General features: G+C 36.3%; 2 protein-coding genes across 2 annotated transcripts; one reads left to right on the plus strand and one right to left on the minus strand.

Moving 5' to 3' along the window:
• Window positions 1–722: 722 nt before the first annotated feature.
• Window positions 723–3,922, minus strand: g6pc1a.2 (glucose-6-phosphatase catalytic subunit 1a, tandem duplicate 2). The gene is made up of 5 exons (XM_079594997.1): window positions 3,652–3,922; window positions 3,467–3,576; window positions 3,257–3,365; window positions 3,032–3,147; window positions 723–2,038 (listed from the first exon to the last, which is right to left on the minus strand). Exons 1-5 carry the CDS (start codon window positions 3,879–3,881, stop codon window positions 1,536–1,538), a joined length of 1,068 nt encoding a protein of 355 aa, XP_079451123.1. The 5' UTR covers window positions 3,882–3,922; the 3' UTR covers window positions 723–1,535.
• Window positions 3,923–6,655: 2,733 nt separating this feature from the next.
• g6pc1a.1 (glucose-6-phosphatase catalytic subunit 1a, tandem duplicate 1) lies at window positions 6,656–13,846 on the plus strand. Its single transcript, XM_079594474.1, has 5 exons — window positions 6,656–7,006; window positions 7,431–7,540; window positions 10,433–10,538; window positions 10,625–10,740; window positions 12,020–13,846. Exons 1-5 carry the CDS (start codon window positions 6,789–6,791, stop codon window positions 12,529–12,531), a joined length of 1,062 nt encoding a protein of 353 aa, XP_079450600.1. The 5' UTR covers window positions 6,656–6,788; the 3' UTR covers window positions 12,532–13,846.
• Window positions 13,847–17,386: the final 3,540 nt, after the last annotated feature.

Consider the following 17,386-nt stretch of genomic DNA (forward strand, 5'->3'; position numbering starts at 1 on the left):
CGGCTGTCAGAGCGGAAATGAAAGCTGATGCTTTCTGTATGGTTTTCCGTCGTCTCTGGCCGCGTTCATTTGTAAATTGGACAAGCTTATTTTGTCCCATTAGAATGAAAGATCTGAAAAAACCCATACAACCCACCCTCCCCTCGAAGAAATCAGGACAGAAGTGGTTGAAAGTGGACAAAAGAGACGGATTGTGTAAACGGGATTGTGTCTCCCGATCTACTTGTGATCCGATTGAAAACACATCTTAATACCAGGTGTAAACAGGGCCATAGTCCCAAACAGTCGTTTCGGTCTTAGGGATTCTTTGTAGTTTTATTGTATAGAGCTAGTGATCACCAGAAGTAAAGCTGGTTGAAGACTGAAAATGTTCAATACTTTAGGTTGCTAAACACATGAAACAAACTTCAATCTTCAAATGCATTTAGTTTTTGATGGAATGGCTGTACAGTGCATATCAAATGAGAAGCATGCTTGACTCAAATTTTGTTTTCTTGAAGATGCTTTGGTTCATCGGATGGGTAGCTGATGCTAAATGCTTTTGTGTGCTTAATATTGGATCTAAAACTCTTTTAACCTGTATTTTAAACTTTTTCCAAGTGTTATGCAGCATGCCATTTTAATGACTACATGAATTTGTATTACTGAATTGCACACTTTTCCATACACATTATAGATTTCTTTATAAAATGTACCCTTAAAAAATGCAAGTGAAAAGAAAATGTTTTTAGAGTTTTATTAAAAAAAGACCTAAAGAATTTCCAAAAAAATAGAATATTACAGAAAATACATCCAAAAAACACCTCTTAGTTGGGACAAAATTTGTCATCCTATATATACTGTAGTATATTTTATTATTTCAGTTCTCAAAAAAGAACTTACTTCTTTGTCAAATACCAGACCTTTTCATCTAGATCCAAAAGCACTAAGAGGACGTTTACACGACGTGTGTTTTTTTCACGTACAGACGACAACGTTGTCAAAATGATCCCCGTTCACATGGATCGGCGAAAATGATTAAAAACGCTGTATTCTGCTGCCAGGCCAGTAGTTGGCGATGTCACTTTTTTAAAGAAACAGTACGCGTCTATAGACTGAACACGTAATACGCATGCGAATGACATCACCGTTTTCACACACTTGTGTTTTTGTAGTTTACTTGGAGACGATAACGGTATCGTTTTCAGAATCCAAAATGCGTTTTCGTGTAAATGAATGGCCAAAACGCATAAAGTTTTCCATTTTTAGTTGAAAATGGTGTCGTGCAAACGTCCCCTAAGATATAAAATTAGAAATTCTAAAATTCACAATTCCTACACAACACATTATCATAAACAATACATACAATACAGCAGTGTTTAACTTAAACTAGTTATCTGCATCCCTTAGTTAGAAAACACATTTAAACAGGCAAGTTGTTCATCCGTTAGTGTTCCTTGACTGATGACTGATAGGATGAACTGGAAAATGTGCTAGTCTGAAATACTGTAAATAGTTGTGCAGTTGCTTACAGTCTTGTATAGTTCTTTCTCAGCTTAAAGCTGTTTCTTGCTTTGTAAACCGAGGGCTCCGGACACGCAGTACGGGATGATACTGACCGTGGCCAGGGGAACAGTGGCGCTTTTGCAGAAAGACAGCAGGTAGAAGAGAGCGGCCGTGTGTGTGGGAGGCTTGATGGAATCGAAGAGATGCAGAAGAAACAGAGAGGCGACGATACAGGAGATCCTGACACGAGCGCTGCTGCTCTTCTTGCTTTCCGTGTACAGTGGGGAGTGAAGGCCGAGTCCCAGCCCGAACAGGGTGCCCATGTTCCTCAACAGGCTGGCGAACGGTGTGCTGTCCAAATGGACCCAGGCTGGGTTGACGCACCACTTCTGGGCTTTCTCAAGGGTCCAGAGCAGATCCACACCCAGAGCTTTCAGGAGCACGTACAAGCCTACCGCAAACGAGAGCAGGAACAGCGTGACGTTGAAGTAATGCTTTAGACTGGCACTATAGATCCATTTCTGTCTGTTGAAAGCCTCCGCAACAATCATGCCTGTAAAGAACACAAATCAATTAGTTGAGACTATTACACATTTCTTTTGTGCTCCAGTGGCTCAACGGGTATATAGCTTGTCAAAAGTTTGGAATAATTACAATGTTTTTATGTTAAAAGAAGGCTCACTAATGCTGCATTTATTTGTTTAAAATTACGGTATATACGGTTACGGTATATTGTGAAAAATTATTACAATTTGTAATGTATTCCTGTGATCAAATCTGAATTTTCAGCATCATTACTCCAGTCTTCATCACATGATCCCTCAGAAATCATTCTAATATGATGATTTGCTGCTCAATATCAAAATGTATGCTCAATCGGTGCATAAAATAAACAATAGTTCCTTTGAAGAATGTTTACTTATTTTGTGGAAACCATGAGACTTTTTTTCAGGATTCTTTGATGAATGGAAAGCTTACATTTTAAATATAAATCTTTTGTAACATTATAAATGCCTTTACTGTCACTTTTCATCAATTTTACGTGTTCTTGCTGAATAAACGTATTAATGTATTTCTTTCATCTTTCTTATCCCAAACTTTTGAATGGTAGTGTATCACAGGTTCCACAAAAATATTAAGCAACAAAAATTGTTTTTAACATTGATACATTTTTCACTAAATCAGCCAATCAGAATGATTTCTGAAGGATCATGTGACACTGAGGAATGATGCTGAAAATTCAGCTTTGCATCACAGGAATAAAATACATTTTTAAATATATTCAAATAGAAAACAGGCATTTTAAATTGTAATACTATTTCACAATATTACTGTTTTTACTGCATTTTTTATCAAATAAATGGTGAGCATAAGAGACTTCTTTTAAAAACATAAAAAATCTTTTTTTATAATGCCAAGGTCATGGGTTCAATTCACAAGAAAAGCGCAATCTGAAGCACTCAGATCAAAAAACAAAACACAGATACATTTTTAAGTAGACAAATTGAAGTTTCATCTACTGATGATGGTTTTGTGAGATTCCTACCTGAGATGACGCCTGCGAAAACCTGGTGCGGGAAATGAGCTGCGATGAAGACTCGAGAGAGACATACACACACCTGGACCATCCAGAAGAGTGTCCAAAGTGAACCACGCAAGTATCTGATTAAAAAAAAAAAACTTTAAATGTATTCTGCAGAAGCAACAATCTATTTTGAAACAAGCGTCTGATGATGTGAAAGTAATCTAATGATGCTAAAGATTGACTTACAGGCTCTTGGAGGGTGATTTCTTCTCTTTGCTCAGCATTATGGCGAGGATGGAGGTGACCAACGCGTAGTAAACACCAGCAGCGCCCATAGCGTGACCAGATGGACTGCCTGCATCAAGAAGCAGATAAGTGATCAAAGTGGTCTTTTGATGTAGGATGAAACAGGTTTTAGGAGGACAAGTGTGGTACTTCTAGAAGAGGAAGACGCACCTGGGCCAGTCTCACACGTCATGGGATACTGTTCAATATGTGGCGCTGAGCTGTTGATGTAGTAGGAAGTCTCGTGGATCCACCAGTATGGACGTTCTCCAAACAGGATCCTTGAATAGATGAATTAACAGTCATGTTTTTTGTCAATTCATGATTTAATTTGACTCATTTTTGGCTTCGCTTACCATTTGAATACCAAATTGAGCCAATCTCCTATCACAGCCACCCAAATGAGCTTGATGCCGACTGATTCTTTCAGATGGAACCAGATGGGAAAGAAGATGAAGAAGGTGTTCCTCAGATCTGCCGCAAAGGAGACGAAAAGAAACCATCCTTGGGCGTCTTTGTAATGGGTCTGCAGATATTGGGTGCTACTCACCCCGAACCCGTGCACTGTATCCATCACAGTATTCATGTTGTAGAGCTAGTCAAGAGTGATAGTCCTCCACCACCTGCCTGTGGTTTTTATACTAGCAGGCCCACCACCACAACGCATGGACAAACCGATCTTTGAACCTTGCACATGTGTAATAAAACACAGAGTGGAACAGAAAAAAAACGCTAGAGTTAAGAGCATGTTTGTCCTGTCAGAAGAGATAACGCACAAACAAGTTCAGGAGAAAAGGGACATAGAAAAGACGTAGCAGTGAATCATTGAACTCAGCTGTGACCTCAAAAACACATAAGGCCTCAGTCAACATCTGGAATTGGATTTTGTTTTATATATATCTGTTATAATTATTACAAGTCTACATCTATTTGCACAATTTATAAAATGATAGGTTATGCGTGATTCTTACAATTAAGTAAAATATTAGTTATTATACTCACCGGCCACTTTATTAGGTACAGCTAGCTTGTAACAGTTTGGATACCCTTTTGCCTTCAGAATTGCCTTATTTTTTCATGGCGTAGATTAAACAATGTGCTGGAAACATTCCTCAGAGATTCTGGTCCATATTGATATGATAAGATCGGCTGCTCATCCATGATGTGGATCTCCTGTTCCACTACATCCTAAAGCCGCTCTATTGGACTGAGATCTGGTGACTGTGGAGCCCATTTGAGTAATAGTGAACTCACTGTCATGTTCAAGAAACAAGATGATTTGAGCTTTGTGACATTATCCTGCTAGAAGTAGCCATGAGAAGATGGTACACTGACATAAAGGGATCGACATGGCCAACAACAATACTCAGGCTGTAGTATTTAAAAATGCTTAGGGCCCAAAGTGTTCCAAGAAAATATCCCTCACACCATTACACCAGCACCAGCAGCCTGAACCGCTGACAAGGGATGATGAATACATGCTTTCATGATGTTTACTCCAAATTCTGACCCTACCAGACCTAGACTCATCAAACCAGGATATTGTAGGCTCAGTTTCCTCAGTGTGTTCTTCTGCTGCTGTGGTCCATCTGCTTTAAGGTTTGACGTGTTGTGCGTCCAGAGATGATCTTCTGCACGGTTGTAATGAACCATCTGGTCATCCTCCTCTGGCATCAACAAGACATTTTTGCTCACCGAACTGTCGCTCACTAGATATTTTTCTATTTTTCGGACCATTCTCTGTGAACCCTATATGGTTGTGCGTGAAAATCCCAGTAGATCAGCAGTTTCGGAAATACAACCATGCCACTTTCAAAGTCTCTTAAATCAAATGTCTTCCCCATTCTGATGCTCAGCAGATCGTCTTGATCATGTTTACATGCTAAATGCATAGGGCTGCTGATTATATATTTGTGGTAACAAGCAATTCAACAGGTGTACCTAATAAAGTGGCAGCATTAAGAAAATTAAGCCTATTTTAGCACCAATAAGATTTCCCCTAGGCATAATTTTTTTTAAATGTAATTTTAAAAATTCAATTTAAAATGTACTTTTAAGTATTAAATTTTGTTTTCTATTTAAATCCACGTAAATTATTTAGAGGCTGCATTGCAAATACCACCTTAAAGTAAAAATACTTTACAATTTAAATAATTCCTTAATTTAAAACAAGTTATTTATTTTTGGTTTGTTTATTTGTATTATTTTTAATTTATTTTATTTAGTAGTCCATTTGACTTTCTTTTTTTGCCAAAACAAACATGTGTTGTAATTAATCTATAGACCTACGTCATTTTGACTTTTGAGAAAGGGCAAAATTTCCCACAAACAAGAAGGGGAATCCTGTTCCAGAGATAATCTCAGAGCTGTGGGAACCTATCACTCGAAGACAGGCATTCAGTTGGCTGCTTACATAGGCAGTTTCTGATTTGCATTGAGTTGCTTGTTTACATGTGTGTTACATAAGTAAATCATTCATTAAGTTGATCTGTAATGCTTAAATGACGAGCTAAACTGCAATCAGGTTTTTTCTTGCTGATATTTGAGATGTTTGTTCATCCTTCAATTAGATGTTCCTTGATCAAATATATTTACAGACCATCTTTACATCTAACAAAATAGATAGGTAATGTCAAGAGAGTGGTGTTTGCTGGTACAAAACTCTTTGAAATGGAGTGTTGTATCCTATGGGTGCGTCCAAAATCGCATATTATTTGAATTTAAACTTACTTCGCAAATGTAAAAAAAAAAACATTTCTGTATAGTATGAATATGGGTTGTATGAATGAAATTCGTATGTACTACATCCACCATGTTGTTACTGTCAGGTGACCTATCAGCGCTTCATTACCATCCACAAATCCTCTCCAGTGGCCTCATGGGATAGTAAAGCGTCCTTCGAATCTCGGCAGTTGTAGGTCGTCCGGGTACCTTTCGCAAACTGTTTTTCGAGTATTTATGGATTAAGTATGCTAAAGTGTGCTTTTTTTCCCCAGGGAAGAGCCCATAAACATCTGTTTGTAAGAACACAACACCATGAAGTACAACAAAACCAAATGTCACAAGTCAGAACATGAATGGATCAATGAATTTGTCAAACAAGCCAGACAGAATTCATTAAAGTAGTGTCATTTGCATTAAATGCGTCACTTTAAGATGTCATCATAGTGACATCATGCTCCATGAAACTAAAGACAAAACAAATCGGTGTGTCCACTCATCATTTTATCAGCGTTTGCCTCATCGGCGTCATCACAGGTCAAAGCTCATGAAACCGAGGGCCCCTGAGTTCTCCAGCCAGCGTGCAAACAAAACCAAAGCATCTAGCCTTGATTAAAGTCCAACTAGAACAGAAAACTGGGGTCCGAGTTTAGACGAAACCTGGCAGGCTGCCTTCATATCTGCGGTTTGATCCCCATCCCTGCACCCTGTGTCTATCCTCCCTCTCGAGCGCGTTTGTCCAGGGTGACCGTCCCGATCTCAGGCTACAGAGATGGACCTGCTCCACAGCTGGGGGGTGAACCTAGCTGTCCGTTTGCAGACAGAATACCGGGACTATGAGAATCTGTTCCAGTGGGTCTCCTCGGTGGCGGACCTCCACACCACGTTCTTTGTGTTTTTCCCCATTTGGTTTCATCTGCGCAGAGACGTGGGAGTTAAACTCATCTGGGTGGCCGTGGTTGGAGACTGGCTAAACCTCGTCCTGAAGTGGTGAGATGCTTTTTGGTTTGCGCATTCTTAATCAAAAACATATTAAGGGGAAAAGATCACTGAACTAAAAAATATTATGTGACACGATTAAGCTGGTACATAATAAATTGGTGCATTATCAAAAAATATTGACCCACTTTACATTAAATGTCTTTAACTACTACTGACATTTAAATGAATGAAACAATGCACTTATTGTGTACATATCTTTACATTGTAGTTGTATTTTTTTTTAAATATTGTAATTACAGTTGTAATTAATCTGTAATTAGAATGTTAAACCGGGTATTATATTATTTATATTCATATTAAACATGCATTATTTAAGTTATTATTAAATCAATTATTAAATTGTGTTCTATGTTATCTTTGTGCTCCTATTCTCCCTCCCATGACTTTTTATATACATATGATATATTCATAGGGTGCTTTTCGGTGAGAGGCCGTACTGGTGGGTGAATGAGACTAAGTTTTATGGCCCTATAAAACATCCTGAACTGCAACAATTCCCCATCACTTGTGAAACTGGACCAGGTATATTACAATATGTATTGCACAGCTATCCGAAATACTTGATTTTGTTTAGTCATAGTTTTGTATAATGACTTGACCATAATCTCTCGTTTTTCTCTACAAGTCTCTTTCTTCTCACTCAATAAACTTAATTTAAATTCAAATCATTATTTCATTTCTGTTTATTAATTTATTTTGGTAAGCTGTCATTCAATAAGCAGGATAATATTAATCGGTCAGTATGGCTCAATAAAAGCCTCCCAATCTGGGTTTATTTTTGCAATAATAAATGGCTGACTGTACATTATATCCCCTTCTTATTACTTTATAATGACAGAATGTATGAAATACAGCTCCAAATAAAATCTGCTACTCTGTACACGAGTAGTTATGTAATTCAACTAATCTATTCTGCTGATCTAATCTCTCATGTGGAAATGGATCTGGCACCTGGTTATCATCCTGTTCCAGTTCAAGGGCCGTCTTTGAGTCAAGTCACACATATTACTTAGTAATATTACACATATTGCTGCCAAGTCTCCATTCATTCTTGACCTGAATTAGTATTCTGGACTAATTAACATGGCTCATAAATATCCTGCATGAACTGATATTTTATCTAAATGGCTGCTGGTATTTTGCCTAAACTGGTTCACAGGTCTGAAAACCAACCAATAAACCAGCCAAAGCAAACCAGTTTAGTAAACCAGTAAACGCTCTCAAGTGAAAACGTAGAAATATTTTATCATATGTGCCTTTCGTTTAGACGGCGACGGCGTTTTTGGGGCTTAAAAACTTTAAAAAAGTGAAACCACCCTCCAGAGTGGAAATCCTAAAAACGCTTCACCATCGCGCCCCTGTCTAAAGGGTAAAAACGCAAAAGTCTGCTAGACAGTGAAGGCACCCGTATATCTATGAAGGCACCGATCTGCTCACGGCTCTCGCCACGTATGCGTTTACGTCACAGGCATGCGCCAGTACAGGAAAATAACAACACATTATCAAACTAAATCGTATTAATTTCATTGACCAAAAAAATCTGTAATTTTGAGTGAAACGCGAAGAGCAACGAGGGTTAAAGCAGCAGCTTTGCTGTATTAAACATGAAAAACAGTGTCAGCGTCTCTTTCACTTTCGGTGCTTCACATTGCCACCTAGCCGCCTGGAGTGCATACTACATCGAATTTCACACACTTTTGCATCACCGCGTTTATATGCACGCAGATAACTTAAATATCCAACTTAAAGGTAGGGTAGGTCAGAATTGTCTAAAAAAAACTTTTATTCAAATTTGTTTAAACTGTCTTTATATACCAATACATAATTAAAATGCAAGTACTCTGAAATAGAGTATAAAAAACTGAGTGGCTCTAGTGTATTTAATCTTCAATAAACACAGCTCATTAATTCCATTCACTCCCACCTAAAAACGGGTGCGCGACTGCGCGCACGTGGGCAGAGCCAATAATAGCGGCGGTAGTCATGGCGACGGAGAGTGACAGTCGCGCAAGCCAATCACTTGTTTCATCCCGAATGGAATTAATGAGCTGTGTTTTTTGAAGAATAAATACACTATAGTCACTCAATTTTTATACTCTTTTTTTTAAAGTACTTACATTTTAATTATGTATTGGTATATAAAGACAGTTTAAGCCAATTTGAAAAAAAGTTCTTTAGACAATTCTTACCTACACAACCTTTAACCAAACTAAACTAAAGTTAATTTACTATTAATATTTTAAGTCAAGCATGAACACATACTTTTTAAAGTTGAAACAATGTTGGATTTTAAGTTGTGATAAATAATCTCAGCAATTTTTTTAAGCCTAACTCATACATTTAAAATATTGTTAAAGACAAACAGTCAGAAATTAAATAAGAATAAATAAACAAATTACAATAGTACAAACATACAAATAAAGTAAACACTGCTTTTAATGTTTTTCAGGTAAATCAAACCATAATTTTCAGGTGATAAAATTCATAATTAAAGGTAAAATAGCACTGCATAGTCTGCATAGTAGTAATGTAGATTAATCCTTATTAAAGTTTTTAAAGAGAGCAGTGACTGATTGTTTTTCTTTGTCCTTTGTTTGATTGACATAAAAGAAAGACAGCAGCAGGTATAGTATATTAGGCTGCTGTCACTTTAAGAGCTACAAAATACTGTTACACACATGTTTTAATTGTCAACTTTTTATGTTCACATAAGATATTACATGTACAAACTGTTTACTTGCCGAGGCAGCATTTTTTGACGCAATTTTGTGTGAATATGCGCAAGACGTGATAGAGACATGAATTCAAGCACGAGAAGATGTGAAAAGAGCTCAATTCAGCATTCACACACTGTCTGAGAAGCCGCTCACCAAACTTCTCACACTTTTGCATTGAGTTTTCTTTCGCGTCTTCCTGTGCTTCAATATTTAAATACTAAATATTAAAACATGTGCAAATGATAAACTTTCGTGATGCAGCACTGGCCTGATCGGGCAAGTGACAGTCGTGTCAACTGTCCCGAACGACGTTTACGCAGGCCCCAGTCCTTATTGTCGAGCCCTGATGATGGTCATATTGTAGTATTGTATCCCATTCAACCATACATAAGCAAAAATAACTTAAGATAAGCATCACATTTGTCTTTCATTTCTTTGTTTTATTGCTCACTTATGGTGTGAAAGGCCTTTGCATTTGTCAAAAAAAAAAAAAAAATTGGTATTAAAAACGAAAACGCAAGCCCAGGCCAGATCAGGAAAAAATAACATAAAAGTAACGTAATGCATTACTTTCCATAAAAAGTAACTAAGTAACTCAATTAGTTACTTTACTTAAGGCAGTAACGCAATATTGTAATCCTTACTTTTCCACAACCCTGGTGTTCACCACTGTGCTTGTTTGGTTCTCCTTTGTCAGGGAGCCCGTCGGGTCATGCCATGGGTTCTGCAGGAGTCGGGTATGTAATGGTTACAGCAGTGCTTTCCATTGTTGCTGAAAGAAAAATGCCACCTTTAAGTTATAGGTGAGTCTGAGTCTGTGCCTGATCATCTCAAGAAATTAACTGTTTTAGGGCTTAATGTTTAAGTATACAGTAATGTCTGCTTTTAGATTTTTACAGTTGATGCTCTGGATGCTTCTGGGTTTGGTGGAGTTACTGGTGTGCATGTCTAGAGTCTATCTGGCAGCCCATTTCCCACACCAAGTTATCAGTGGAGTTATTTCAGGTAGGTGTCTTCTTTTTTCATAAGTGGGTCAATGACATAGAGTTTACATTATGAAAAAAGGACATTTCAAAAAAATATATAATTCTTTAAATTGTGCTATGATAAGGATCAAACGTTTATACCATTTTAAAGAATATTTAAAAAAGTAGTGACTATAAAAAAAGTAAATCATTATAAAAATATATATCTATATACTGTATGTATATATGGGAGTTGCACCACATGACAATTCACAACCTGTACCAGTGTTATTTCATTATTGATATACTATTATAATACTATTTTAGATATTTTACTACATCAGGTTAAATTAAGTTAAATGAATACTACATCAAGAAATGTTGCTTTGGCAACTATTTTACTATTTAACTATTTTAGTTCATGTTTATTTTTCATGTAACACGTTTTCCATGTTGTTGTTGTTGTTGTTGTTGTTTTGTTTGTTTTTTTATTATCTATAACAATCCTTTCCAGAACTTTTAGTTTACGGTCGTTTTCTGGTAATTATCTAATATATTGACAGGCTTATTGACCTTGACACACAGTTATTTGGAAGCGAAACGTTTTCAAATAAATAAGCAGTGAACCAGTTCTGTTTATTAATAATAATAAATGATTTTGGCAAACTTCTCGGTTATTTCCAAGAATTCCATCCTATTAATGAAGCTTTTTCTCCTTTATTATGATATTAGGGCAGTTGTACCACCCTCCCCAAAATTGTCAAAATGATTTTCAATTGATAAATTAAAAACATGCTCATCATACAAGAGGTGTATTCAAGTCATTTTATAAATACAATTTTTTTATGTATTTTTTAATAAGTTAATAGATCCAGGAGGAAAAAAAATGAGCAACTACTTTACAGTTTACTTTACAGTAGGGCTGTAAACGATTAATCGCATCCAAAATAAAAGTTTGTGTTTACATAATAAATGTGTGTGTACTGTGTATAATTATTTTGTATATATAAATACACACACGTTCATGTATACATTTAAGAAAAATGTGTTGTTATTATATATAAAATATTGATAATTTAGATCTAATATAAATTATATATAAATCTATATACAGTATATACATGCAAATATTTCTTATATATATAGCATGTGTGTGTATTTATATATATAAAATAATTATGCGCAGTACACACACATTTATTATGTAAACACAAACTTTTATTTTGGATGCGATTAATCGCGATTAATCGTTTACAGCCCTACTTTACAGTGCATGTTGCTTCCAGACACAATGACAGCTGTTGGTCTTTTATTTCCAGGTATAATTGTAGCAGAAACATTCTCCAGAGTGCAGTGGATCTACAACGCAAGTCTGAGAAAGTACTTCAACGTGACGCTGTTCCTGCTCTTCTTTGCTGTGGGCTTATATGTGCTCCTGAAAGCTCTGGGTGTGGATCTGCTCTGGACATTGGCAAAGGCCCAGAAATGGTGTGTGAATCCAGACTGGGTCCTTATGGACTCCTCGCCCTTCGCCAGCCTGTTGAGGAACATGGGCACCCTGTTCGGGCTGGGGCTTGGTCTTCACCTGTCACGCTACAATGAAACAAGAAGCAAGAAACACCGCAGCGTCTCTTTCAGGACAGGGTGTATTGGTGTATCTTTGGTGTTGCTGCAGCTCCTGGATAAGATGACATTTTCCTCAAGCAACCAGATACTTTTCTACCTTCTGTCATTCGGCAAGTGCGCTGTTGCTTTGGTGCTTCCCACTGCACTTGTTCCTGGAGCGATATCTTGGATTTCACATGAAAACAAGCATGAAAAGGACATGTAGTGCAATATTCGGGTGAAACTTTGGGGAATGGTAAACCATAAAGTTTGACTGATGCGGTTTTGCATTGCAACCGATTTTCAAGTTTAATGCAATTGTTCAGCAAACGATTTTGCAGTGCGCCATTTAAAAAAATACCTCAGATAGCATGTACAGGATGGGTGGATACTAATAGCGATTAATTGCATCCAACATAAAAGTTTTTGTTTATACAATGTGTGTACACACATGTATATATATATTTTCACTTAAACAGTCAAATACACACAAAATAATGACAAAATGCCAGTCTTGGCGATAATTTGCTTAAACACATTCATATAAACTGTTTTGAACTGTCCTGTGATTTTAGTTTGCTGTATAAAAATGGTTCCGTTCTGCATTATGAGACATTTAATTGTTGTCAGAGCAGAACTTTCCTCTCGAATCCTATCGCATGATTATGATGAATTTATGTGGCTGTAATTATCACTTAGATCTTTCCAAGATTATTTGAGCATATTGTTGGCAAGTCTTCATATTATGGAGCCTCCCTGCATATCTTGTTATCTGTGAATGGTTTTAAAGGAGGCTGGCCCATTCACTAAGTAACTTTCATTCAGATCTCATGTTCAAAGGTCCCTCAGTCATGATCTGGACATACAGTACGACTGTGTTCTGTACATAGTCCTATGACTGCCGTTATAGGGATCATTCATCTCAAAGCGAGTTATTGCACCATTCAACTATTATACTTAGAATACTTGGAGCTACACATTGACGTCTTACCAAAACCTGGCTTTAGTTGAACAAAGAACAGATTCTACACATTAGATTAGATCCATTTTTTAAATTGGACACATAAATAACATTAGCAAAAATCGGCTGTATAAAGCCGATTTTTGAGTACCATTATATTGTATTATGTTATATACTGAACGTAGATTATAAGTACCTACATACAGTGCTAAGCCAAGGATATCTCTGGGCATATTTTTATGACTTTAATTATGGAATATTGTCTCTATGATAGGCCTGTAATTCTTTTTTTTTTATTTATCCATTAACAATGTAATTCTATGCATGCATTTATTTAGACTACTTTAACTGCACATGCTGTTGCATAATGAAAGAATAAATGTTCCCATTGTGGAGATGTTGTTTGTTTCTACTTAAAAGCCAAATTCTGTAAAAAAAATTCAGATCCAGTGGGCACTGGCTTCCTATGTTACAAATTAATTCATTAAATTGGGTTTGAGTTCTTTTAGAACGTGAATTTTTCTTACATTGTGTTTGGTTAGTTAACAAATGTTTGTTATAATAAAATATTTCACTTTTCCAAAAAAAACAAAAAAACATCCATATTGATTAATTTTCCTCCTGAGGACTCCTTTTAAATATTAACTTTCCTTGCCTACTTTTCTCTAACCTCTTTTATAGACGTTTAAATTTTGTTCTTCTGTGGGGTTTGTGATGGGCGTAGTCGGCCAAAGTGCAGAACATTTTGTTTATGCGCTTGTTGGCCTGGAGAGTCTGCGGCCCGTTACATCACAGACTGCACAAACATCCTTATCAATGTTTTTCACTCCTCACTGAAGGTTACGGGTTGAACGTGTGCCACACAGCACTATTCTGTCCTGAACAATGCTATTTGGTTATTGGCTGTAAAAAAAAAAAAGTATATTGGATGCAACATTTTTGTCATCAATGCACGCTCATGTGGTTCCAAACCTGTAAGACTTAATCGCTCGATTCATGTGGATTAGTTTTACGATCTCTTTATGAACTTTTTGAAGCGACAAGGTAGTTGTGACAGAAACCTCTCAGATTTAATTTAAAATATATTCATTTGTGTTTTGAAGATGAACAAAAGTCTTACGGGTCTGGAATGACATGTGGGTGAGTAATTAATGACAATTGTTTCATGTTTCGGTGAACTATCCCTTTGACCTGCATGACTTCTTCTGTTAGATGGTGAAATGTACTTTCATGCACCCTTGTGGAAAGAAGCAGACTTTAGCATATTTTTAAAAGAGTACTTGTCACGGGAATAATACTTAAGTGTGAAATTAATGTAAAGTTTTTAAATGCCTAATCGTTGTTATTTTATGTTTAAATGAAAATGTATAGGGCAGAGTGATGTCATCAAAGTAATTTATGCATATTGGCAGGATTGAGAGACTGGAAGTTTTGAATGCTTATATCTTCTAAATGCAAATTTGATCATTGTTTTGGAGCAGACTGTAGAGAACAATAAGGCTAACACATTCACACTTAAAGCCAAAAAACTTCAATTTTGATTTCATGGGGACTTTAAAATTAACTTACTTATTACAGTGCACTTTTTAAAAAATAGTACTTAAGTGTGTTAAGAAGCTTGTCCAAATACCCACACTTGCGATCTTGGCAACTTGAGAGAACATGCAAGCGACAAGTGAGTGCACAAGACTGTCCCTTGTCTGTAAAATGCCAAAGCGTAGTACACTTAACACACACTAAATACCACTTTGAGGCTAAGCATATCCCGATTAATCGCCGATTTCACCTCATGTCTAGGAAAACTTTCCAAACTTAATTAGATGTGATATATTATTTGATTGTAAAACATAAAGTTTTGCACATTTTATTGGGGCAGAGATTATATGAATTTTGCAAAAGATTTGATAATGAAACTCCAGTCATGTGGTGGTGATTAAGTGTCCTATTGCGTAAACAAAAATCTTAAAACACTTGCTGTCGTCATGCCCACTTGAACACTTTGGACAATCTCTGGAAATATGTCATATAAGTGGTCAAGTGTGAAAAACTGCAAGTGTGGGTATTTGGCCAGACCCATAGTCATGAAAGTGGTCCCACTTTTAGTACACTTAAGCCTTTTCTTCTATAAATGTTATATTATCTGAAAGTACAGTGCACTATTTTACTTGAAGTAAACAAGTGCACATTCATTACAATTAAGCACACTTCTTTTTCACAGGGGCAAGTACTGTAGTAGTGTCGTTTCTAAGCTTCAATCTAATTTTGGTTCTGTTTACCGTTTGAATTCAGGTGACTTGAAATATAGTGCACAAGTCCGATTCACTAAATGTATGATACTTTTATTTTGGTTTTGTGACCTTAAAAGATTCGGTCCTCATTCATTGTAAAAGCAACGTTCTTCGAAATATCTTCTTTTGCATTCTTTAGAGGAATGAAGGCCATACAAGTTTGGAACATTATAAGGGTGAGTAAATTAATTTAAAAATGTTGCAAGAAATCACGATACAATAGCACTGTAATCATGGGATATTTTCCTTCCACCTAAGCAATCATTCTCTCCTTATCGTTCTTTATCGCTGTGGTTCAGAGTCTTGAGTGGGTCTCTTCCTCTTTGTAAGCAGTGATAAACAAGATTTGGCCAATGGACTCCTGCTTGTAGAATGATACAAAGAGTAAGTTAAGAAAAAGGTAAGGTTAACGACTACTTGACCTGTTTTCCGGTCCATTGCATGAATGATCTGCAATACAATAGCAAAGGCTTTTCCTCCACACACACATGCTGTATACTTACAGACTTACTGGTCAAGTTTGCCTAAGTCGAGGGGTCACCTTTGTCGCCTGACGTATTTAATGAAAGATGGCACAATCCTGCGTAAGAGTTGAGCAACAGTTGTCCATGCGTAACAGTGAACGCCTGAGCTCACAGACCTGCTGTGCTTGCAGGAGAACAGGCTGTTCAATGAACAAAAGGTGAACCTTAAAAGCCTTCAATGGAAAAAAAAAGTCTAAAAAAAGTATAAAACAACTTATTTAAAACAATAAATTGCATATTTTGAGAATGTATGATCATTTATTAGCATCAATGCCCCAAAAAATATCTGGACAATTATACAAATATATTTGCAATTATACAAAAGAATAATGTTAAATTTTACATAATAAAACAATGAACACTGGTAATAATTAAGACCAATGTTTTTGGAGACTTGGTAGTTTTCAAACTGGTTGAGACTGGTTGAATAGTGTTTTTTGTTTGGTTGGTTGGTTGGTTGGTTGGTTGCTTGTGAAAGAATACATATAAAATTTAATTAATTATTTTGTATTTAAAAATATTTTTAAGAGGGACCAATTACTTCTATACATATCAAAATGCTAAAGCGTTGGGAGTACATCCTTTGCGAAAGGTTATTCTTCCAACTGATAATTGTGCTTCCTCTGCTTCAAGTATTTACTCTTTCTCTTCAAAAACTCATACAAGCCACTCTCTGTTGAAACTATCTGGTCTAAGGACATCAATAGTGACATACAAATGTTCTTTATTGATCAAATTTGGGAGACAGTAACATTATCCCCAAATCCACCATGATCCGTTGGAAACATATGCATTCACTCTATACCCTTTTCAAACGGTTCTATCACCTTCTCTGCATTGTAATTTATGTCTGCAAAGAACACTTGGCACACATTTTTCTATTTTTTTCTGGGAATGCCCTGCACTGTTTTCCTTCTGGTCCCAGCTTGCCCACGACATATCATTCTTGTTAAAGAGGGATATGGTTTTGATGGTTATGGAACTTTTCTTCCTAAATAACTTCTCTGAATTGGCATTATATTTACAACAGAAAAAACATACTTTTAGCTACTTTCGGCAAGAACTAGACCTGGAGTGCTGCTTTTGATATTGTTAAATCCTTTGTTTCTTCTTTTTAATGTAAAATGTATTTATATTTTCTATTTATCTGCTGATTATTATTTAATTTTTGCTTTCTCCTCAGCAATGTCTTTCAATTCCTCAGAACAGTCTATCTGGGGGGTGGGGGATGCATATTTTATTGTAATGTATGTTGTATCATTTTTATATTGAACTGATTATTCAATAAAAAACAATTATTCACAAAAA

Source organism: Phoxinus phoxinus (genome assembly GCF_949152265.1).
Source record: "Phoxinus phoxinus genome assembly, chromosome: 21".
NCBI classification, from domain to species: Eukaryota; Metazoa; Chordata; class Actinopteri; order Cypriniformes; family Leuciscidae; genus Phoxinus; species Phoxinus phoxinus.

Bases quoted from the DNA above. Each gene is read 5' to 3' on its own strand.
- g6pc1a.2 (XM_079594997.1), bottom strand. From the start codon at position 3,881: ATGAATACTGTGATGGATACAGTGCACGGGTTCGGGGTGAGTAGCACC. The intron at 3,577-3,651 runs GTAAGCGAAGCC...CATCTATTCAAG, and splicing joins CTCAATTTGGTATTCAAATG to GATCCTGTTTGGAGAACGTC. The intron at 3,366-3,466 runs GTGCGTCTTCCT...TTCTTGATGCAG, and splicing joins GACGTGTGAGACTGGCCCAG to GCAGTCCATCTGGTCACGCT.
- g6pc1a.1 (XM_079594474.1), top strand. From the start codon at position 6,789: ATGGACCTGCTCCACAGCTGGGGGGTGAACCTAGCTGTCCGTTTGCAG. The intron at 7,007-7,430 runs GTGAGATGCTTT...ATATATTCATAG, and splicing joins CTAAACCTCGTCCTGAAGTG to GGTGCTTTTCGGTGAGAGGC. The intron at 10,539-10,624 runs GTGAGTCTGAGT...GTCTGCTTTTAG, and splicing joins ATGCCACCTTTAAGTTATAG to ATTTTTACAGTTGATGCTCT.